This window comes from Melopsittacus undulatus, chromosome 1 (genome assembly GCF_012275295.1).
Source record: "Melopsittacus undulatus isolate bMelUnd1 chromosome 1, bMelUnd1.mat.Z, whole genome shotgun sequence".
Taxonomy (NCBI): domain Eukaryota; kingdom Metazoa; phylum Chordata; class Aves; order Psittaciformes; family Psittaculidae; genus Melopsittacus; species Melopsittacus undulatus.
The window spans coordinates 55,706,974-55,733,023 of NC_047527.1; the positions used below are offsets into that span (position 1 = coordinate 55,706,974).

Genomic DNA, 26,050 nt, shown 5'->3' on the forward strand with positions numbered 1-26,050 from the left:
CTGGTTTGGAATTATATCATGGTAATGGCCAGTGAAAGCAGACTGTAACAGAGGAAAAATCAAATAGCTGTAAATAACTACACCTGATTTGATTATTTTAAAGTGAAAAAAAAATCATCAGTACTGTGGAAACTGGTGCATTAAGAGAACAGTCATGAGAAAACTTCATAGCTACCAATACAGATATATCAACAGTAGTAATGTTATCCAATGAACATGCTCTAAATGCTCAGACACTTATTATGTAAACTCAACTGTGTTGATGATAAGAAAATTCATAAATAAACATTTTGATGCATTATGTGAAAGCTGCAAATAATTTGCATTTTTTAAAAAAAAGTAAAAAAAAGTTCTGACAACAGTTCTTGTCTTTTTCCTGGATAGGTACCTACTACATCATTTCTTTGGTGAAGGCTATTCAGCAGTGGTGACTTCTTCCAATTGACCGCTTCACAAACTATTATCTCTGGACTTCCAGCTAACACCCTGCCAGAGGCTAGAACCACTGAGACAACTGGAATTGTGCCCATTCTCATCAAGGCTTTTTCTTTCACAAGGAAAAAAAAAGATGAAGTTCGGCAAAGTGGAGTTCTGCCATTTTCTGCAGATTCTAGCTCTTTTCCTGTGTCTTTCTGGGATGAATCAAGCAGAGTTCTCAAGGTCCAGGTCAAAGCCCTACTTTCAATCAGGGAGGACAAGAACCAAACGCAGCTGGGTGTGGAATCAATTCTTTGTGCTGGAAGAATACATGGGTACAGACCCACTCTATGTAGGAAAGGTAGGGGATTTAAACAAACTTTGGAGGGTGCAGATGCTTGCTTTTTTATGTGTTTGTAGGATGCAACCTCAAAATTGTGATTCTGCCAGCAAGGTTGACTTAAGCCAGGACGAGACAAGGTTTCATAGTTCAAAAAAGAAAGTTCAGCACTTCAAAAAAATTACATTCCCTATTCTCCTTGCTTTAAGAGATTTCTGTAATACTTGTGCTTCTTTAAAGGGGTTCAGTAATGAAAGTATTTTCCCACCACTGATACAAGGAAAATATTTTATTGCTAATATTATATATACTTCTTTACATAGAAATAGAGAAACATAATGATGAATATTCTTTCATGAGAGCTAACAGCTAGACCCAAAAAAATAGAAGTTCTGTGATATGTCTGAGAAACCTGGTCTAGAAGGTTTCCCTGCCTGTGGCAGGGGGCTGGGAACTAGGTGATCTTTAAGTTCCCTTCCAACCCAAACCATTCTATGATTCTATGATTCTGTGATTCTATAATTCTATGATTCTGTGTCATTTGCTGCTTAGGGAGCAGCACTACTGAAGACAAGAGAGAATCGGATGTCTGGGGGTGTGACAAGTAAAAACAAGGGCATGTCTACATTACAACTTTGCTTTGACATTGACTGGCTGGCAGATTGGCACCCTGGGGGCCTTACTGCCCTCCATGCATATAATATCCTTGTGGCTTTACCTTCCCTCTGATGGGCACCAGGCCAGTACAGAGGAAGCCCTCATATCAGTGGATCCCAAATGGCTCCTTTTGAGTGCCTGTCACTGCACGTGGAACACACTGAGCACAGCTGCGAATCCAGGCCTTAGCTTCTGCTGGTGGGTAATATGCTTCCTTCAGCAATTCTGAAGGAAAAAAAAAACCAATCAAACAAAAAAACCCCAAAACTCCTTTTGTGTTTCTGTGTATTTATGTGTAACCATCTTCTTGAAAGACAGTCCCATTTTAATATGTAATAGAAAATGAGTAAATACAGTTTCTCATTAAAATATTTTGCAAATGCATAAAAAACAAGGGAGTGAGAGCTTTTGGCAAAATGGCATGCTTACAGAAAAAGGAGTGAAATAATCTGAAATTCACAACTTCAAATATATGAGTACAATGAATTTAAGCTTGCTTAGTTTTTCCTACTGAGACAAAAACTTTGATGTTTGTGTTTGCACAGTTAAGCACTTATAATTTAATCATGCTAACTGAATAATCAGGTTAAATGGAGGACGGCTCTCCTGATTACAGTTATGACTGTGTTCAGGTGCTTTTCTGAACTGGGGCTGGTGATTTTCACAGTTGAGCCATAAGAAAGATATGCTTGAATTAGAAATATTTCTTATTATAGCAGATCTGAAGGTTTTTGTTAAGTTTTAGGTTACTTGACAGTTTCCATTCTGATGCCATGCAGCTCTGCTTGGTTTTGTGAGTTTTGTCTTTTAGGCAAATTTGGTCTTAGCTTGGAGCTTCTCTTTTCTTCGGAAAATAGCATATTGGACATTGTGGCCACTGATAAAAAAGGAAGCATGGCTTGCAAAGTAGAATTTCTCTCCTGGAAAAGAAGTGTCTTTAAGTACTTGACTGAAGACTGGTTTTGATCTGTAGCAATTCTCATGTTCATTCAACTGCTATATTATGGCCAAAGATGCCGTGGTAGCAATAGAGTACATGATATTTGCATGTGTGCAGTTATTTTTAGCTTTGCAGTCTGCACTTTCCTGTCCTTTATAGGTCTCATAGCATTCATAAGCAGATATCTTCTGAAAAGCCAGCCTTTTTTTCTGAAACAATCTGTACCCAGGCTGCTTTTGTATCAGCAGTAAGAATTGTTGGCTCAGGAACTCACATTTGTAGCAGCAATTCATTTTGTAGGAAAAGCAGATAAAAATTTGCACTTGCTAAAGGAAGCCCATCTTCCTGGAAACAAAGCCCTTGCTGAGCATCTTGTAAGATAAGATGTGCCAAGTTCCTAACCTTCTCACTGGAGAGGATTTTTACTGTGCAGTTTCTGAGGTGCAATCATGACCGAAGCTGTATTCCCACGCAGGGTAGCAAAGAGGTGAAGACGTGATTTTTCTTTTTGTATGTTAACATATTATGTGTAGAACCACTCTGAAGTGAGCAGCAGTTTCCTTCCTCCCCCTCTTCTTCCCTTAAAAATATTGCTGTTCTTGTTTCAAATCCTTTGCAGGCAGGCAGGGACTGAGAGGACTGAGATTTGGATAGGAAGGTTGTTCTTTTCCTTTTTTTTTCACTCTCTCCTTGGTGATGAAGCTATGGCAAGCAAAGAGCAGGCATAACTCACTTCTCTCATCAAGTGAAGTGCAAGCAGCAACCAGACTCTCCCTCGTGTTCTGCAGAGCACTCTGCTTCTGGGGAGGTCAGTCCTGCACTGCCTTACATTCAAGATGCTTTGCAGGGTGCCAATCTAACTGCATATCTGGGAAAGAGGAACCTTCTTCCAGATTTTAAAGGCTGTGAGATAAAAACGTTTCAGAAACACTCAGGCAAATGGAGCTGCAGCAAGGATATTTTCTCCCTGCCACTATTCAATTTTACAAAGCCCCAGGCAATTCTGGTTGGAAGGCAGCATTTGGAGAATGCTAAGGTTACACAGCAAATCCTTCAACATGTCATGAAATGCCAATGTTAATTCCATGTTGAGCATTAACTCTGTCCTTCTGTGTGTGTGTGCATTCTGACACTTTCATTGCGTGATCATACAAACTAAAATCCTATTCCTTTTAAATAGTCTAAGAGGATTCCTATTCAACTCAGTAAGCTAAGTCTCTCACTTAAAATAATTTTTCGGTGCTTTTGTGTTTGTTTAATAAGGATTCAGATCTATACCTGAGATATGTTACCGACTTCCTTCTCGTATCCCTGACATCCATTTATTGGCAGGATGTTTTTGAGGTTGTTTTTTTTTTTTTTTGAGTATGCATTTTTCTGTTTTAACATGGCAGTGTCTTGTTTCTTGTGTCACTCTGGAGAAATGTCTGGAGGAGTTCCATTAGTTTTATACTAATAGGAGTCAGAGGTGACTGAGGTTTTCCGCTGCTTTTTTTTTAATGTAGGTCTTTCCTCTCCATGGTATGAATTTTAATCATCTTGAATTCAATCCTGAGTAATTCTGAGTGTCTCCTGGGAGGTGCTTAACATGTAATCAGATTGTGGACTGAACCATATGCAATTTCTCTCTGTCCCTCACAGCACAGTATATGCTATGGTCACGTAAAGGGCTGAAGCATGTAGCTATTTAGCCCATTTACCAGTTTGGATAGGCACTGTTATCTTTCTGACATGCCATGTAGGAGATTAGGTAGTTTATTATAATACTAATTTAGCTAGAAACATAGGTGGCTTCTATTTTCTGAGAAATGTTTATTATTGCTTGGTAATACATTTTGTGAGATGCCTTACCTTGTATTTTCCATATAAATTACTTTGATGGAATCTATTTGGACATTAATAGTACAGAGTAGTTTTAAATTATTCAATGCGTAAGCATAAAAAATTGGAAAAAAATGCATTCTATTATATTGAATATTTGAAAAGATGTGTACAGCCTTGTAATTAAAGTCTATATGTGCACACACATTGGCAAAAAGGGATGCAGTTCAAATAGAGCTTTTGAATTTTGTTGATATTTTTTGGTTTTGTTATATAAGTACCAGACATTGAAGGTTTTGGTTTTTTTTTTTTTTATTTTATGTCAGTTTTTGCTTTGTTTTCAGTTTCATTTTACGTGTCCTGTTGCAAGAGTGTCAGTCTCCTCAAAAGCATTACAATGGCAGTCTTAGCCAGCAATTCTTTCATTTTTTTCATTAATAAAAAATAAATAAATCTAAAGAAACAACAAATAATCCTGAAGAAATGAAACAAGACTGTGAACTTCATGTGAGAGATTCATGGCTGGCTTCACTTTTTACTTTTGGATCCAAATCAAGGTTCCTTTTGTAATATCTTCAAATTTAGGTATAGTTAAAGACAAGGACAGTTTCAATCCCTGTGCTGAGTTGAACTCTTTTTTTTTTCCCTGAAACCCCACTTAGATACGAAGGACTCGACTGAGTAAAAACCCAAGAAGTTGATATTTAAGTTTGAGAGGCTCATTGGTACTTTTCAGAAGCAACTCCTGGAACTTTTAAGGTGCCCTGAATCTAGTTGTTGCTTATAATGTATGGGGAAGGAAAACATAAATCCCAACCTGCATTTTCTAGATGGTAAAATCAAGAGAAAAGAGGTGGAACGAGTAGACTAAGAACATGCAATCTGTTAGAGCTCACGGTCATTGCCTTCCTGTTCCATTTTACCTGCCTCTTTGTTTTTCTTCTAAGATAAAAACAAACTTCTAGATTCCATTTTCAGACATGGACCAAAGCACATGAAAGCCAATATTTGTATTATCATTTTCTGGAGTAGCACAGAATGAATGATGCATAAAAAAGAAATGAGGTGAACTTAAATATTTCCTAGAAATTTGGTGCATTTAGAAGAATTTATAGCTTTTGGCCAAGGCAGGGTTGGGAAAAGGCTTTGCAAGCAGCAAAATAACAAGAATTTGTTATTGTCAGCATAAAGAGAGTATTGTTGGCAGAGAGAGTGGATTGTCCCAACCTCCTCATTTTGGGAGGAAGGAGGTTGGACAGGGGAAGCTACTATTTTTTTTTTGTCTTTGCTTTTTTTTTGCTTTTTTTTTCAAAGGTGTTGGTTCATGTGTCAATAGGATGACAAACTTATTTGTATATGATATTTATCTGCAGTGTGATGTTATAACAAGCCATAGAGATGTAATCAGAAGTAGAGATTTTATTCTTGATCACAACCTAACACTTTCAATTGCAGCTGATGACTTTTTGAGTGACTTGGATATAAGTATCTTTGCTAAAATACCTTAAGGTGGTGAGTAATGTGGAAGTGCTGGCCACTCAGTCAAACTCAGTGATATTTCAGGAATATCAGCTGCTGAGAAACTGAAGCAACTTCAGCTATGATGAAAGAGCTGAGATTCTGCATAAAAAAAAAAAAAAAAAAAAGCCCAAATGGCTTTTCATCTCTAGAAACTGCACTACAGTTATTTTACTGACACTGGGACATGGAGAGGAGATGGGGTGAAATTACAAAGGCTAAATGTAGGTAAAAGAGGTGAGGCTGCCTCCCTTGCAGTTAACAGAGCAGAAGGTGGGTTGGGTGTGATTTGCTGGAGGGCTCTGTTTCTCCCACTGCCCCTGAAGTCAACCCACAGCGACCTGTGCTCTCTGCCTAGCCTCAACCTGGGGTCTTACCCCTCCAAGCATGCTGTGCAAAATGAATATTTATGTCTGCTCTGCAAATAAGCTCCCAGATGAGAGTAGTTAGAGCTCTGCATAGACATTTCCCAACCCCCATGTACTTTGGGAAAAAAAACAAAAACACAAACCCGACACAAACCAACAATTCTTCATCTATCTTTGTGGACACATAGAGGAAAAACTCCCCCTTTGTTATGCCTTCTTCTCTGTTTATATTGTCTTCACTTTTTAACATAATCTCTGAAACACTGCTGTTTTATATACTCCCAACAGGCCATTTATAAAAGTGGGAAAGCAAATCTGCCATAATTCTGATATTTATCCATCTCAGGAACACTTTAGTGTTCTGTGCTATGAAAATGCGTAACCTTTTGAGAAAAATGTGCCATGCCATTCCTGTCAATGCTTTTCTATCACAAGTGTTGCAAATGAATAGACAATATAGTCAAGTTCTGCTTACCCACTTTATGATTGAACAGGTTTTGGTGAAGGGATACTTCAGCTATACAGCAGTGGCAGGAATTTATTATCCCAGCTTGTACTATGCAGTCACTAGCAGCATGATTTTTTCTTACCTGTATAGTCACTGTGGGCTTTACATTATTCCACACTTTATTTGAATTATCCTGAATAGCTGAGAGCTGACTGACAATCTGAATGTTTCCTACTTAACATGCAAGACTAAAGTGTCTCTGGAGAGAATGGTGAGATTAAGGCGCACAGAAAGAATTATCCAAGGGGATAACTTAAAATCTACTGCTTTTTCCTGGTTGAATTCATTAGCCTGCACAGCTATAGTGTAATTTCCTCTTTCCCCTTGCATAGGTTGTCCTCTCATATAGCTGAATGGATACAGAAATGGGTTTTATGCTGGGGATTTAAAGTGATGACAATTTCACATGCTCAAGCACTAAAAGACAATTTGTATGTAATTTCATTATTAGAGATGATAATAGAGTTGAGAGACTTATGGTTGGATACTGAACCAGAACATGCAACTTTTTGATCTTTTAGTATAACAAAGAACATTGATCCTTAACATGTGCCATTACAGAAGAGGAAGGTTAGTGAAGGTGATGACAACATCTGTAAATTAAGTAGCCCTCATCACAGCTTTTTATTCAATGGCACAGCCATGCTATTTATATAATACTGTAATACCAGTTCTATGTTTCAGTAAACTAATAGGCTCTACCTGTAGTGCTCTTCTCTGAATTTCTTTTGAGCATTATTTAAAACTACATTTTATGGGTCTCTGACAAAATAGAAAAGCAAGTGTAAAAGCTAATTTTTAAACTGTATGCACATGTAACTCTCCTCTATGCTTGCTGGTTATCAGAAAATGCCTGTTTTTTCCATGAGCGCATGAGGTTTACAGTTTAGATGTCAGTCAAGCTCATGCTGCTTCAGCTGACTTATTTTTAGCCATGTTCTATGGTTTCTTTCCCTTTTCATCTGCTGAGCTTGTTTTTAGTCCTCTAGTTCATGCTATTAGCTGTCACCTAACATACAGTTTTACCTCTGTTCTCTGTTCTGGCAGTGGTATGTTGGTGATATCGGAAATACAGCACTATAAGACTAGGGCTACCAAGAATGGCATTTGCATTATTCCAGGGCTAAGGAAGTCCAGTCATGAACCAAATTCCCCTTGTGCTAGAAACAGTGCAAGCAAACACAACCTATGCCCTGAAAGAGTGGTTTTGTAAAACATGAGACAATAACAGATTAAGAAGCTATGACAGAATCCAGAGAAATATGGAGATGTTAGTCAACATCCCCAAAATAACTTAAGAACAATAGCTCACTATTGTTCTTTGCCATGAAGATGGAATATTATTTGTTCTGAAAACGACAATCATGCAACATTTTTAGACATTGTGAACAGATAACAGTGAGTTCTTTCCTGCTTTTGTTCTCCACTCTTTACGGATGACAGTGTAGTTGAAATTCAAAAGTGTGGTTCTATTTGATATTTATGTAAGTACAAGGCTACTTCTTTCAGACCAGTTAAGATAAAAGATATTTTTCCTTTGCTCTCAAAAGATCAAACTGCACATGCTTAAAAGTTTTACATCTTGTAGCCTGCTATGACACTACATTTTCCATGTAGCCTTTTTTCTTATGCCTGTACTTGTAGACATAATTGTCTGTCTACAGACTCATTGGGCATTCATTCCATGTATTTAGTATTTTCCATGTGTTACAATATAAAGTGCTGCCAGGACTATTGCTGCCTTGTCAAGATTCTTCTGCTGAATTTCTTCTTTGCTTCTTTGCTGCACATTAGTGTGCTTATTTTTTTCTTTTTTTTTTCTTTTAATATTACACTGAACTTCTCAAGTTCCTTGACTTTTTTTATTATTATTTTTATTATTCACTTAATAAAATAGTACCTGTGTACATATATTAGCTTTTTTAGTGCTTTTACCACTTAAGGGGAGTACCAGGGGCAACATATTTAGAGACAGTGAAAACATCAGGGAATAGGCAATGTCCAGTACATTGGGTTTCATATAAATATGCTGGTGATAAATCCTGGAAAATATCTGCAGTATAATCTTTTTCTCTCAACATTATGCATTTCACTGGAAGAGGTGGCTGAGCTAAGTTGCTAATGGTGGAACTGCTGAGAGAAGGAAATTAATACACTAGGCTGCTCGGCTCTATCAAAATAGTTTAGCTACTTTATGCTACCAGCATGTTCTCTCACTCATGGAAGAGACACTTATTGTCATATGAATTAGAGACAAGGAGCTCTTAGAAAAAACACTGGAATTTATGCTGTTAATTCTGTCCCAGCTGTTCAAATTCTGGCTGTGATATGAATATCATCCTACACCATGAGCAGAAGTTTGAAGAGGTCATAATGCTTAATCTCTCGTAGCTTCAAGTCTGTAAAAGGAGGATTAGCCAGTTAAAAATGGGACGGAGGGGGAGAGTGGTATTTACATGATATTAAAAACGTGTTGTTAATGCCTAACTATAAATCACTTCACCTCAATCTATAAATGGGGACTGCTTTCATCTTCTCAGGCTAAGTGTAAAATTAGCCAATCAAGAAACTCCATGGACAGTGGAAGAAGACACCATGAAAACATGCTTATCACCCAAATCAATCAAATTATACAATACATTTAGGATTAATTCTTGCACACATTTTTAGGCCCAGCTAAAAAAATTGCTACCATTAATAGTTCCTTCCATATTCAAGTTTTGCTGCTGCTACAGCCCTGTTCTGTTGCAACTGTAATGTTATTTAGGTGGGTGTAAAGAACACAGTACAGTAGTAGTACTCTATAAATCATAAGCAGTATAAAGAAGAATACACATTATTTTATCTCCCAGATAAATAGGAATACCAAGACAAATATAGATCTTTTGCTTATAGTAGTTCATGTGCAACTATTCATGTACAAGCAAATACAAAATATACCTTACTGGCTCTGTCTCAGGATGCCTTTTTCAGAATGCTCCCCTGGGAGAAAAAGATGGTTCTAAACATTCAAGAAGGCAGCAAAAGTTATTTAGTATGTGTTGTTTATTAAGTTGTGCTGTTCATGGAGTAACTGAAGATTTAATTCAGAATCTTGAGTTCATTTTTATTGATCCTAGTAGAACATATGAGAATATAAATTTTGGAATAAAACTATTTGGTTGTTTTAAAATTGAATTTTTGCATATTATTTTATTTGGTAGGTTAGTAAAAGAGAAATACTGAGGACTGATTGACAACAGGTAGCAGCATATTCCACATTCTAACAGTGGAAAAAGCAGTGTTTTTCTTTCTTATAGTCATATAGTACAATTAGAGCCCTGAAGGCCTGCATTCTGATGTTTCATATGGTCAAGTAGGATAAATGTTGAGAACAGTTAAGGGCAGTCCAACATACTGTTCTATCTACACCACAGAAGAATTTTTTGCCCTCTCCAGGTAGAAAAAAAAGTAAATTTAATACTATTTTCCAGGGTGATATAAGGAGACCATAGTCATACTATTACATTTAGATTGCCTGTTTCTGTAAATAATGAGAAATTACCTTGAGGACTATAGAGACATGCAATTTTGTTGCTGTGAAAAGAACTGAGCCCACAAAGTTATTATTCATTTGAAATGCTTCCAAAATATGGAAAATCTGGTACTTGGATACATGTGTAAGGATGATAAGCTGCTTAAACATTTCATTCTGAGGTACCAAATTATAACCTTGCTGACTAGGCAATCAATAAATTAATTTTCCTTACAAGGTAGGCAGGTGCTGTAGTAGACAATGTTTAGCTTGTTATTCTGTAACAATGAAAAGTTTTCTAACACAGTTGGGAAAAGCTGCTGGTCATTTTTTAAATTTCCATAAACATGGTATAAATGAGTGGCCATAAATTAGCAAAATTATTAACTTGTATTTCTTATGCAATTTATACGCATTTTATGGGTAGAGTTACATTTAGGAAAATATTTGGCTTATTTTTATGTTTCTTTTTTAACTTGCAGGGCTATAATTCTGCATAATGGTTATATTAAAAACTGTTCTATAATTCCTGTTGCTTCTGGATGTTCAACATCTTCATGCATGCATAAACTGTTGTTGTCGCTACCCTTTTTCTAACCTTTACCACTTACCTGTAAGTGCCAAGCCATCTTCACACTACCCTTCAGGCAACCATACTAGGAGAAGGAAAGCTAACCTGAAACCCAGGCAGATGGAGCTCATCTAGCCTTGGAGGGCCTTCCATGTAAGAGAAGGACACTCTAATCAAACCTATGACCTGAGGACTTTGCTGTCACCATCCTAGCTAGCTAGGCCCTGGCAGATAAACTTCAGTTCCGCGTACTCTATGCCTCACCTAAAAAGTCCACTACACAGGCTCAAAGGGTTTACTCACACTTGAAAAGCCCTGCAGTGACAGGTGAGGGACAAAACAGCAGGTGATAAGGTACACTGGAAGCTGAAGACCCAACCCTACGTGCAGGCAGTTCAGGACATTGGTCACCAAAGATTGACCCAGGAGATGACAGTCATGTTCAGAAACATCCTGAATAACCAAGCAGCCTTTTTTCAAACTGGATTTGCCTCTTCCACATTGCCCTTTTAGTCATCATCATGCCTGCAGTAAGCGTGGGTAAAGCCCTTTCCAAAGCTTTGTTTGCGAAGCCAAGACGTCAGTCAAGCAATATACATCACACTTTCAAAAAGTTTTCCTTAGTCAGCATTGCAGTCCTGTGTTCATCCATATTTCTCTTTTATTCATTCCCTCTATTTTTTCAATACCTTCCTGACAATAAAAAGCTGTAAACAAAAGCACTCTATTATAACTTCAGTTAAACAGGAGATAAGCCAAGTGAAACAGTTATTTCCCATCTTATTGTGTGATTCAGATTGCACAAGTCATGTTTGTTTCTCTCTTCACAAGCTCATATTGCTTCTAGTCTGAGGATCTTAATGCTTTACTGCTTTTCTGTTTTATTCTTTCTGTTGAATCAAGTGTACTCCTGAGTGGGTATCAATCCCTCTTGAAAAATTTGGACAGCAAAAGAAATATTAATTGCTCAAAAAGTTGTTTCAGTTTATCCATTTGTCTGATAAATTGAATGAAACAATGTCAAAGAAAGTTTTATGGAGGAAACTAGTAGTAATTTGAGAGATAGCAGTGATGGAGTATGTACATCAATGTGTGTGTATGCATGTGTATATGTATAGGAAACAATAGAAGTACCTTACATTGAAGAATAATTTCAACTTGTACTGACACATTTATTAAATTCTGATTTAGCTTAAGATTGAAAGAAAAACTACAGGTTGTAGTCTTAACAATTTTAGTACCGGAAAAAGTGATTGGAAAAGTTTAAGAGAAAGAAAAGCATCCCAAAAAGTGTGAGAACGCAAGGATCACGCTGAAAAAATATGCTGTGTTTTCCTCACTCTAGATCCTGATATAAAGCTGAAAAAACATACCAAAGCAACCAATTAAAAGATTAGATTAAGGTAAAACAATCATATGTATATGTCTTGATTCCCTTTACTCTCTGATAAGGATGCTATGTAGGTATATGGGGCATACATTGATTTAAGACACATCAATCCACCACACAGAGGTTGCAGAAAGAAGGCCTTCTAGGTACCAATGCTAGCTGACTTATGTTAACACAGATGGGAAAGGAGGGCAGCTAGCCAGAGATCCAGTAACACCCAGATTTGAGAAATATGCAGGAGCCGAGGTCTGTTAACTAGCAGATACAGTTGAAAGGGAAAAATATGTGAAGCTCATTTGTAATCGAAGGGGAAGATGCTTGTACAAGGTAGTCTGTGATGTAAGACAGCAGCAAAAACAAATATTAAGACAAAACATGGTAGAAAAGTGATTTTATGTTTCTTTTCTGGGAAGTGGGATAAAAAAGGAAAGATGTAAATATTTATTAAAAAACATTACTAGAAAGGGCTAGAGTATTCAGAAATTGATAAAAAACCCCTAAAACATAAGCAACATGTGCCAAACAACATAGCACAAGAAAGAAAAGCTTTCCATCCATACAAATTACAAGAATTTCTGGGTCAAGACAAAGCGTGGATAAGCAAAAAGGCAACATGCAGATCTGGAGGTGTCCAAGCAAGTCTGAGCTCTCAGCAGATGGATGGAAGGTGCAAATATGTGCAGCTGTCAGGGCAGCAGCTGGGCTATGTCCAAACTGTTTCCAAATGAAGAGCTGAAAATTAAAAGGACTAATGCCTTAGTCTATCACTAAGGAAGTCAGCCTGCACCTCATGAAGTAAATTTGCTTTCAGAGTTAAGGGGGTGAAATAAGGACACCCATGGAATTTTTTTTTTACTGAGTGTCTTTCAGAACCTCAGTAGCCACTTTTCCATCTAGACTGGTATTTTGAAGCTCATAATTTCATGTAACTGCATTTCTTTCAATCTATTTGCAGGGTACATAAGAAATTTTTCCTGCAAACTAATTTAGATTTTGTTCCATACTAGGTGAGCTGAAGTATCACATTCAGCAATTTCCCTTTTTCTATTATTTTAGTAAGTAGAGATGAGTAGAAGATGAGAGTCCGTTTTGCTAGTCTGATGGCAAAAACATCTTTCCAAAATGTTGTGGGTTTTTCTTCTTTTGCCAATTTTATTTCTACTCACACAAAATGAAATTACTGCTTTTCATGTGGGATGATACAGACAGAAGGCCCAGGTATTTTGTCTTGCTTCCAAAATATCCATCAAACTAGCAATGAGGCTATGAAGAAGAGGGAAAGATAAAGATGTCCACTTTTATGACAGATCCTTCTGATATATTTAGAAATAGAAGAGTCTGTATCTGCAGTATATACTAAAAAGTAATCAAGATATTTAACTTTGCTTCTGAAATAATGTCATCTTCTGTGTATTAGAGGCAGTGTCCACTTTCCATTTCTGACCATTTCATGTGTGCTTTGTACTATACTTAAATTGCAAATATCAATTTGGAACAGAGTTTTGGACTGCAGCAGGATGAGCTAACAGGTTGTGGATCAGATTCAATTCTCTGTAAAATTACTTTGCAATATAATTAGCAAGATACAGAGGAAACATGCTGCAGCTTAACCATCAAGGTCAGAAGGGTTAAGTAAGTTCATTATGGTGAAGAAAGTGATCTGCAGTATTGTGAATTTTCCTGGAGTCAAACACTTACACCTGTAAATAATTTTTACTGAGAACACAGCTTTGACAGAACTTTGACAGAACTCAAGGCCAGGTTGGATGAAGACTTTTGTGGCATGCTTTAGTGTGAGGTGTCCCTGCCCATGGCAGGGGGGTTGGAACTAGATGATCTTAAGGTCATTTCCAAACCTAACTATTCTATGATTCTATTCTATGATTCTATGATATGAGCACCATTGTACAGACTAATGGGGAGAAAACAACTCTTTTTTTCCCCCTATGATTACTTGGATCTGTTAAAAATATAAATACAACAGATGATGAACATTGCATTAAATAATTCTCAAAATCAGAGTACATGTCTGATTTTGTTGGTGGTGACAGCAGTAATGCAATAAAATAACCTTGAAACATTAAGATACTATTCAACAATGTTTGGCTAGGGAATGACATTATGTTATGAGTGATGTTTTGGAAGGCAAAGTAAGAATTGTCCTTTCTTCATGCTCCTGAAGTTGTATGTCTCATCAATCAATAGATCCTTTCTGATGTCTTGTTATAAGGTTGGGCTCAAGGAAAGCATTCAGTACTGCTAATTTTTTTTACCTCAATTGGAGATTTAAATGCCTTCAGGGTGGAGTGTGGGACTGTCAAATGAAGCAGCAGGTTGATGCATGGAAAAGTCAACTCACAGACCTCACCTTGGCTTAGAAACCCTGGGTGTCCTAATAGGTACAATGTGACAGTCTAATATGTGTCTGACTACAATGTAGCAGAAATTTTGCTTTTAAAAGTGACTGTATAAAATCATACTTCGTTACTCAGCAGATGAATTCTATGCGTGAGTCACACCTGCCAGTTCTGGTGGGTTTTTGTCCTACTTATTATTGCTATTAATCCCGCTGAGCTAAAACAGCTGAGAGAGAGCAAATTGCATTCTGTTATTTCTTGAGTGTCATCCACAGACGTGCTTGTTATGTTCCACTGACTTACACCTGCAAACCCTAGTTGTAAGCTATGGAAACCATACATTTTTACAACCAGAACAGAATCTGAAGATAGCAGGGGTTTTGCTTACTTATGTAACTGGAGGCATAATTAATCTCCTGAAAGAAGGAGCTTTTTTTTTTTTTTAAAAGGCTCAGCCAAGGTTGCAATATGAACAACTTGCATATGACTTGCCCACTGAATCTATTTGAAATGCAAGTCACAGAAAACATTGCTGGTTTTATACTACCACTTTTCAGCATGCAGCACAGTAATAGAAAGCCTGTGTACTGTCTTAATGCCTGCTTTATGAACAAATTTGTTTACTTGGTTAATTCAGTTTGTTATCAGTTGACTTTGAATTCGCTAGATTTGGTGCTAAGTAACTACTATCCTTCCACTTGTATTGATATTTTTGTGTATATATGGACACAACAACATGGCTCTATTAACTAGTATGTTTCCTCTTTGATAAAAGCCTGAGAATTTAATAGTACATACTGGTTCCTTCATTCTCTCATATAGCCATTGTTTTTGCCTTCCAGTCTTTCACCTGTTTTAAAAGTAGCTGCAGAGCAGACTGAAGGGTATTCCGTATCTTGCTCTGTCATGAGCATTTGACCACCAGTGGTTGATCACTTCTGTTAAAAGAGTACTTTAGAGTTTTCATGTATTTTTCACTGAAAACAAATTAAACAAAACCCTGAACAATATTTTTGACTTCTCATAAATTTTATTGAGAAAATATGAATAGTGATTAATGGAGAAAACAAGAGAGGAAGAAGCAATAAAAAGGATGTATCTAGGAAAAAAAAACCAAGCCAATACTAGCCTACCACAAACTCCCCGAAGAGCAGAATATCTATGGAACCATTAGGAGGGCAAAGGATTCACCAGTTACGAATGAAAGAAACAGCTTACAGCTGAAGAAACACAATGAACATTGTAGATGAGTATGAACTAGAGACAGGTGGGGAATATAAATTCTGTCTGTGAACTACAAGTGAGATTATTAAGTGGAATTTTCTGTTCCCTTCAGAAAGTTTGATTTTTACACCCTTGATCTTTATTAGGTTGGCTGGTCTGCTTGTGACTTTTTTTTGCAGCAGATTTTATTTATTTGTCACATTTTCAAAAGTGAGATTCTATCTATTCATAAGCAATGCAACTTTTTTTCTAAACTTCAATTGTATTTAAGTGACAATTTGCAAATGTTTTGAAAGGAAAATTTACAGAAAAAAATAACAATATTTCTGGGTTATGTGCAGAAACAGTTACTATTTGGAGAATATTTACTGAATTTAAATTAACATTTTCTTTTAAATGATCTTTTTTTTTTTTTTGGCAGCATCCATAAATGTACAAGGTTCAGAAGTGCATGAATGAGAATGTAATTGTTCTCCCTCCGAAATATAAGAGCACATCCTCAATGAATGAAAATTGCTCTCTCCCTCCAGGGCACAGAGCTGTGCTGATTTACACCAAGCCATATAGAGCTTCCCTAAGGGGGAAAATTTAGCACAGTTTGTTAAACTAAGTGATCATTTTAATGGACCACACAGAAGGTATGAGACAAAAGTGAAAATGCCATGACTGTAAAGTTCTGAACGTTACAATTGGTGACAGAAGGCCTATCAATGAGACAGTAATCCTATAAAAATACAGAAAGATCAGATTGCTTGTTGAATTAGAATTGCTTTAATATGGATGAATGCAAAGGGATAGCAAAGGAGCTGGAAACTTTCCATCTGCTTTGTATACAAAGTGATTAGATTGTGATCACTTAGTCCAAGAGGATAGAAATGATGCACAATTCTGCCAGGATAAGACATGCAAATTGGATCAATTAAGCTTTGAGAGTGCTCAGACAATCTGGTAGAGACGTTTACATGCTGTGTCAAGTGAAACTTAGCAAAGATCAGACTTGAATGCTGGGGGCAAGTATTATAGTGATTTAAACTCTAATCTCCAAGAGTAATTCATTGCTTTCAGATTCGGTTATAAAACTGATCAGATACTATAACAAAAATATCAGATACTAAAATAAAAGATCCCTTTAGGAGCATTTTGATGATATAAACAAGAAGCATGACAGATAAATTAGTAACAGTCATCCGAGTTGAAACATTTGAGGTAGACAAGACTAAATTCAGATGACTGATACCATCTGCAGTTGGTAGAATACACAACACTAGTAACTCCTGTACCTTCGTGTTGACCACAATGCATCAAAAGCAGGGAGTGTTCTCATAAGGAACTCATTCTGTCCTCTACTTTTATTGAACTAGAGCTCACTCAGAAGAACAATATGAAAATGATCATTAGATAGAGTGCTCTAGTTTTATCAGGGGCCATCTAAGAATTTGAGTTATACACCATATGCAACATGTTTCATAGTGGCAAGTGGACATGTTGTTTCAGATAAACAGAGAGGGCTTTATGAAAATATAAAGTTCTCAAATTATTTGAAATACTGGAACCTTGAGAAATGAGTTTCTAAAGGAAAACTTTAAACATTTTCAGTAGAATCCAGATGGCTTTCAGAATTAGAAACAGGTATGCCCAATTTGAATGTTAATGTAGATTCAGCAAGTATACATGATCAGTGTAAAATAACACCTGCCATTTCAGTATTTTCTCATCATTTGTTTATCAATAGCATATAAATTTATTAGATTTCCAGCATTTAAGGGCAGTGAGTAAGAAATACAGAAAGAATGTGTTCTGGGGAAAACATGAGGAACAGATAAAAAAACCCTGAGTTGGCATCAGCACTGTACATGGCAAAACATATATCTGGATTTGTTCTTTGAAAAATGATGACTGAATTTCAATTTTAATCTATAAATATATTCTCTCATTATTGTAGTAATAGGACAAATAGTAATGGATTCAAACTTCATCAAGGGAAATTCAAGTTAGATATAAGGAAGAACTTCTTGTGAGGGTGGTTAGGCATTGGAACAGGTTGCCCAAAGAAGTGTTAAATGTTCCATCTTCAGCACTGTTTAAAGCCGGGTTGGACAGAACCTTAGGAGATATTGTCTAGTGTGAGGCATCCTTGCCCCATGGCAGAGGGGCTGGAACTAGATGGTATTAAGGTCCTTTCCAAACCTAATTATTCTATGATTCTATGTATGAATAGGAATTTGATGAGATTATCTTTATTATACCCTGATCATACCCACCAAAATAGAAAAAGGCACCAGGAGAGCACTGCCCTTTACGTATAGCTGTTAAAATCGTAAGCTGGAAGGCTTTACAATTAACCTAGTACTGTTCATGTTAAAGTAGTTTGTTATGGTTTTGAAATTATCTTCTCCCCCCAGCTGCTTTCTGGAAAACAGCACAAAACATGGGCATTACAAGAATTTATTTCCCAGCCCTTAATACTATGGAGTAAAAGTGCCTACGAAAATATGTATTACTATCTTGAGATCAGTCTGGTTATAACTGAAAACCCTGGCAGATATGCAGGTTAAAATGGTTAAAAAAAAACCCTAACCAACCAAAAAAAAAAAGAACAATAATAGATCAAAACTTTTGAAGTATTTATTTGCAAAGGATCATTTTAAATTACCTGAATGGTTTAAATGACCTGAATGGTTTAAGGCAGACTTTAAAATGTTCATACTTACTGTGCATACCCTATTTCAGCTTGTTCTGAATACTGAAAGGCTACAGTGTAAATTTATGTAATGGAATCACTTCTGCTGCTTACAATTAGTCTGTGATACACATTGGTGTTCATTAAAGTACCCTTCCTTTGCACAAGGATTAAGTCTCTATTTCAGAAAAGCGCTTAGGCATATGCTTAGTACCAACTTTATGAATGTTAAACAAATCCTGACATGCTGTACATGAGTAAGGATGATTTCTTTATTAAGAGAATTCTAAAACAGAGGTTTTGTTTGATGTAGCACAGGGTTAAGTTTTCCTTCTCTCAACTAAATTTTGAGCAATAGGCTGTTAATTAACTCTACATACAGATGGCTGGATATGTATTTTAGAAACACTTTGGGTTAAAAATCACTTTGATAAACCACCATAATTGAAATACATAAGAGTAGAGGGCAAGGAATTATAGAGCCTACTTAAAAAAGAACAACTTGTTTGTCATTCAGTGTTTTACCTTTACTGAACTGGTCACACTAGTTAACAGAAAACACTACAGAAATGTTTAATCAAGCTAGTCTGAAAAAGATTCTAAATAAAATGTAAACACACAATGACCACAGTAAGTTGTGTTGTAAGGTAATAAGTTAACCAAGGGATTCTTCTGCTTTTCATAAGGGAGATCATTTTAAGTCCTGTAGACAAAAGTGTCTACAGGAAGCTATCTAGTACTCCACTTTACTTGGTCATGCATTGTTTTATCATGTTGTATCGTCATTTTAGCTATGAAGCCATAATGCTTTGCTATAGATTTTCATTGCTGCCCTTTCCGTATGAAATAATTTATTCATATTAAAATGTTGCAGTAAAATTTTACATTCAAAATCCTGTGTTCTTTTTCTATTTCCTTGACTCACTCTCAGCTTTGAGCAGCTACGACTCTTCTCCCAACAGGACTTCCCACTGGCTAATTGTGTTTGTTACAGACATTGTGTCAAATTCTTAATTTTGCACTTTAAATCTATGAGTATCTTGATTTTACTGGGAATACTTTTGGGATTAGATTTGTGGAAATGCTTTATGAAATGTCTGGGTGGTGTGAAATATTTTATAATATATAACCAATATTATCGTACGAAGAATTGTCAATTTGAAGGTGACTATAAATCTGTTAGGAGTGTCATCACTAAGTATTGCATTTATGAAAACATATAAAACTTTATAAAAAAAAAAAGAGCAGGTATATAATTTTTAAGAAACAAACCACAATAACAAAGACTGATGCCCTGTCATAGATTTTATCATTTATGTACATTAAATATGGAGATGTAACCCAACATATTCATTCTGCTTTACTTTAGCAGTTTCATAAATATTATTTAACAAGTCCTTAACTGTTTTCAGGGAACTACAGGTTTGTTTGGCTGTGGACCCAGTTAATTACATTTTTCCTCTATTGTAAAACTTTCCTCATTAAAATTATCAGTTAATGCTGTCATCTGTAGTCTGGTGTAGTATAAGCTTCTACAGGCACAATTACTCACAGTGATCACTTCAACTGCTTTACAGTTACATATTTTACCATTATCTTCTAGTCTATCAGGGTTTCAACACTTCCCACAAGCATGCAAGGTAAGATTATAAGTGGATTTTTAGTAGCATTAAACTTTCAGGAGCAAATGAAATCTCAGGAATTGACACAACATAAAACCAAACCCAAACAACAGAAAAAAGCTCTGCACCCCCTGGGTATCTATTCCTTGGTAATAATGTTCTTTGGAAGCAGGATACTATGCGAAAAATCATTATCAACCAAGCAATGCTGCAAGCTATTTTGGATAGTTGAAGCAGAAACAGGATAACACTCTAAACTATAGATCAGTAGTTTGACAAAAAAGAGACAATGTGGGAGGTATAATTTTCACTTTAAAATAAAGACATTCAGCATAAGTACATCTCTTACCTCGGAAAAGACTTTCATATGAAATTAATTTTTGTTTGTAAATTTGATATTATTGATAGAGTACTCAAATAAGAAGTGTATATGATTATTTTTCCTGCTCGGTGCTATTACAGATAATTCTTTCGATTAACAAAGTTAGCTATCAAAAAATAGAATCTCTAATATGTTCTCGTTTTCCGTGGTTGAAATCCTAGGACTGAATTACCTCAGCTAAGTAGAAAAAGTAACATGGGAGAAAAAAAATTTCCAATCAGCATTCTTTTTTCTATTTTCAAGAACAGGGAAAAAGTAAAAGCATTAATTTTGCCTTATTGTAGGTATGCAAATTCTGCTATTGCCTTTCTTCTTCCATCTCCCCTCTTTACTGTGCCATAGGGCAAAGTACATTCATGCATTCTCATCATATAAATAAATAAATAAATAAGGCCCCCTTTTAAATCATAAATAATTAATAAAGGATGTACAGTGGTAAAAGGACAGAGAATATTCCTATTCTTGTAAAAATACTTTTTATGCATATATACATGTATGCATTTCATTCAAAAGAATTACATACTCAAGGAATAGTACTGTATGTATATTAATATTGTGAAGGAGAGATTATTTCATGTGTAGTGCAGAAGTAATTTGAGAAGATGAATGAGTGACATTTCTCAAAGGCTCTGTTATAGCAAGCTGCTACACATGCATAAACTCTTCAAGCCATGTACATTTGCCAGCCCAGAGATATTTTTCTATGAATTATACTAGGATCTTAGGTGTTTATTTGCCATGCAACATTTTTTAAGCACGATCACTTTCATAGAAGCTATATGTGGACAATGCAGGGAGAAAGCATCCTCACAAAATTTTATTACACTTCTGAAATAGACAGTAGTGACTTTAAGAGAATTTTGTCTTATAACTTCAGTGATTCTTGGCAACAAAATAAATCAAATCACTGGACCAAAATAAATCAAACCACTGGACATTGGTTTAGTCTATAACTGTGAGTAGCATGGTGCATTAAGAATAAATGTGAATCATATGAAAATACTATTGGTATGTATGGAAGAGAACTTGGTCCCTTTCGTGCAGGAAAAGAAAATGCAGAGACCCAAGTACAGCTGGTAGGAATAACCATTCAGGAATTTGTAACTAGAAATTCACTCTGATGGTATTTTCACATGATTTAATTGCTTTAGGCATTTTTATAAATGAGCATTTAGTAATTGTGTGTTTTTTAATAAAAAATAAATTTATTTGGGTAAAAACAGAACCAGTTTTTATATGCTAAGTCAGATAGCAAATTCACTTAGTTTGTCAGTGATGCAGCTTTGTTACTGAAACACAATGAGTACTCCAAGGAATAAGTACTGATAGACTGAGAGCTGTTGGGAAAAGAACAAAAAAACCCAAAGCTGAATGTTGAACAGGTCTGTAAGGATTCCAATGTGCATATTGTTTACAAATACTGTAGAGTCTGTTTCTGCATTCTAAATTTAAGCAAGATAATTTCTGAAAAGCTTGAAGTGTGTGTGAGGGGAAATCAGGTCTCTTTTTTTCCATTCCTACTCTGAACGTGTCATGTTGCCTGCAGGCTCTTGGTGGTGCTACAATACAGTATTGCTATCCCCCCACCCCCAATAAATATTATGCAATTAGCACAGGATGATGCACAGCATACAGATGGCTTTTACCTCCCAAAGCTGTCAAACTGTCTTTTTAAGAGTCTGAATGACAAACAGTCATTTTGGAGAGTGACATGTCATGATGATGGTGCTTTAAAACTCCTCAAGAATACTCAGATGGCTACATATGCCCACTCAGCTCCATCTAGAGCAGCAGTAGCTTCTGAGATCTTCCTGTAGCTGCACTAATCTTAATGGGCTGGCTGCACAATTCTCTGTCGCCACAGGGCATTTCATGTTCTTATTATAACTGAGGGGAAGAAAGCATAGATTTCTGAGTACAGCATCTGCAGAGATTGGAAAAAAAGAAAAAAAGGAAGGAAAAGTATGGGTGCGTGCATGCATGTGCACATGTATGTAAACATGCATGCACTATAACATACACATACATTGTAAACATATATAATCACAATCGCAATGCCTTTATATAAAGAGCTAAATTATGTAAGCATACAGAGAGTGAGAACACTATAGACACAACTGAGTGTTTTTAAGAGAAAAAAATGTTATAAACATGTGACATGGTTATTCTAATCATATCAATTTTTCAGTATTTCCTCTTAATTGCAAACTTTGTCTTCCACTTGGAAGCCTTGAGGACTTACTCACTGGAATGTTATGAAGTGTAAGTTTTAGAGATTTGGTACCTCTACAACCGTCAAGGAAATAAGAAAGTTTCACTGTTCTCTTGACCATTTAACCCCCCTTTTTCAACAGGTTAGCAAAATTAAATATTCACTTCACTTTATCTGGCTGAGGTGATAGGTTATTATCCTCCTGGAGCACTGATCAGTCATTTGAGAGTATAAGATCTATATAATTTTTCATTAAACTCTTCTACTAACATTTCTGAACATTTTAGTGGGGAAACAGCACAGAGGAAAGACAGGCTCGTAAAGCCTAACTGGTTATTCAAAGTTTGATCATGGAAAAGAATGTATCTGAGCAAATTAAGAAAAATTCTTACTATTTTAATTTCTTAGTCACAGAAACATACAGTCTGTAACATAAAAAAGCAAAAAAGTAAAGAAACTACTTTCAAATGAGAAATGGGGAGTTTTGTTTTAAAATTATACTTAGTTCATTCAGAACAAGCTGACCCTTTTGCTATTCTCCCTGCCCATTGGTCATGGTTTATGTTTGCTCTCCAGTTCCAGCACTTTAAAATGATTTGTACCTTCTCTTTTTTCTTTTTTTTTCTTTTTATTTCCTCACCAGAGTAGTCTTTTTCTTTAGACTTGCAACAGTACTAATATACACTGTCAGTAAAATTACAGCTGACCAGATTCAGGTTATCAGTATTTTTAATTACCATTATACTAAGCAGAGCATGAAAGAAAGATGCTTGCAAAGTTATACAGCTTTACTCACAAATACTGTTCTTGCCCAACACTGATTAGTCACTTACGATCAGCTCCACTTGCTACTTCAATAATTTCTTTCATTTGTACTTTTAATTTTTTCTTGCTGTTTCCTCCATTTTAGCTTGTTGTTTCTCCTTTGGCCTGTCTTCACTGGTTTTCCTCATGCCCTATCTTCTGTGTTTCCTCTCTTCCCTCTTTATTCATCTTATTTATTTTCTCTCTTATCCTATGCTTTCTTAATCATGCACATGTATAAATAGCTTGATTATAGATGGAGCTTTGTTCTTGTTGGCTTTAGATACATGTTAAATATGAAGATCTTGGAGGTCAAAATACACCAAATGATGTACAATTTATCTGCAGGAGGGCTATTAAGGACAAGTTGTGGGATGACACAGCTGATAATCCCAAAGGGATGTGGGTTTTTTTCACCTTGAATGTGAAATGTGCTCATGTGATAGGTAATCCCTCACTACCTCAGTGCCTTTATGATGATCCTGGATAGATATATTGACTTCCAGTCATTTGGAATACTCTAGCATTACCCATAGAAAGACAAAAGAGGAGTCAGAGACATTCTGAGTTCAAGCAGCCTATAAGGACAGAGCTGGATGGGAAGAGATCTCAGAAATGTCTTAGACCTCAGTTGTCTCAGCAGCTCTTAGATCTTCGGTCAGCTCTGAGCACTCTAGACAGAATTTTGTCAGTTTTAGATCAAGACAATGCAGAAATCTTGTCTAGGCTGACTGGGTTTTGGACATGCCTGTCACCAGCTGCTCATGTTAGGTAAACATAATATGGTTATACTGTGGTCTACAGCATGGGATCTTGTACTCCCACATGACTATCTCTGCACTTGCTTGACAAGGAGAAAGTCTGAAGGCAACAAAACAGTGCATGAAATTGCCAGTATGTCAAAGTGACAAATTATGCCACTGTAGCATAGTTGTCTGTGCTGGTTCCCTACTATACTGACAACATTGCTAAGACAAGGAAACACTGGCAGCATTACAAGCATATTCATTCTTTTCAAACTCTAATTAGAAATATTAGGGGTTTGCATATAGTCCTTTATATTGATTTGATCTTTTGTCCTCAGTATTATCTGTTATGCTGAGAGAACAGAACAGAAACAAGTATATTTCTTTCCAATCCCAGGCTTATACTATGGTTTTACATAAATTAATAAAACCAAAAGCAAACAAAAGCCCTCCAGGAACTCCCTAATCACTTTCTTAATGTTTATTAAAAAAAAAAAAAAAGACTTTTATAAGAAATTCATTACCTGCTGCATAACACTTTCACTAGAGCCTGGGTGTGAAGACAATTTTATGAATCATGAGCCTCTGCTGACATAAATAAAATGTTGGGAAACCTTTCCCACATGACTTCTCTAATGATATTGAAAAAGAAATTAAAAAGATGTCTTAAGCTATTGATATTGATATATGATTACAGTCTATAAGAGTGAGAATTTCATAGCTCCCCCTGAAAACAATTGTATTAGTAACTAATTGTTCATGAAGCCCTTAAATAAAAGATGGCAAATATGTGGCACGCATGCACATTGGATTTTACTTAAATTTTAACTCCATTGTCTATGATGAATTTTAAATATTAGATATTATTTGATTGAAATTGTTCCAAATCAGCAGCATTGAACACTTATTTATCTTCATAGTTAGCAAATATAAACTTATATTTTCAAAAGATAAAATATACAAATATCTAGTGCTTTATAAGTAATCACAATTCAAAACTCCTACTAGCAGTATAACATGAGGGGAAAAGGGAATTCAAAACATTCTAGATGCAACCACAGTAAATGCTGAATCCAAGAACTGAAGTTTTAAGACTCTGACTGTTGTGATAAACAAGCTTTAATAGAAATAGCCAAAATAAGTATTATTTTTCAAATCACCTGTTTTCTTTCATCTTCTGTTAATACATATTTAATCAGTACATGCCTGACAAGTTCCCTTTTTAAGTTTTCCCAGAAAGCAGGGAGGGGAAGGCATGTTGTATATGAAGACAAGAGCGTCTTCATTCCACAATCATTTCTAAGTTGTTTTGTAAATTATGGTTATAAAAGGACAAGACAATTACTCCTTGGTGTTCTTTCCTCCTTTTGTCCTTTCTTGTTTCCTAGTCCTTCCATGCTTTTAGTGAGAAGGAAGGAATAAAGGTACAGCAAGAACTATGGATGCCTGCACAAGCATGAGTAGGAGGCAGTTTTCATTCCTCTTCTCCCTTTCCAGTTATTTTCACAGCAGGAAAGGAAAGGATGCGGGGAAGGTAACTCCTTCTTGAGAAAACTTTTCAGGTGTTCTTCACTTACGTGCATATTTCTTATGGTTTGAGTGAGCTATGGAGCTAGGTTGTATTGAAGCATCTCATGTTTGCTCTGTCTCTTTGTCAACATTACCTCTGTGATCCTACTGGTGCTGAAAACCCAGCAGCTCCTCGTGTTCTCCCCATGCTTTTCTTCTTCACCCAGAATCTGTAAACTCTGCAATGAAACATTAGCCATGCTGTCACAGATAGGAAAAGCTGCAAATATAGATCTTTGGGGAAGAGAAAAAAATGGGAAGAGAGGCATCTGAACACTGCACCTGCTTTAAAGGAGCCTGAATTGAAAAACTTCATTCAGACCTCAAACATATCGGTGGTGAGCAGATATACTGGATTATTTCTATTTCCTGTTAAAAATAAATGTCCTTTGCTATCAAAGATACTGCAT

The 26,050-nt window shown here is 36.1% G+C and overlaps 1 protein-coding gene across 2 annotated transcripts in view; it reads left to right on the forward strand.

The window, feature by feature from the left end:
* The window catches only part of LOC101868169 (cadherin-7), an 83,742-nt gene that overhangs the window by 8,685 nt on the left and 49,007 nt on the right, over positions 1-26,050 (forward strand). The window contains exon 2 of one of the 2 annotated variants that reach the window (XM_005153453.3): positions 385-778. In XM_005153453.3, the coding sequence (XP_005153510.1) occupies positions 569-778 (210 nt within the window). In that variant the 5' untranslated portion in view covers positions 385-568. Of the gene's footprint in view, positions 1-384; positions 779-26,050 lie in introns of those variants that run through there. The other variant, XM_031052833.2, reaches the window with a different exon arrangement.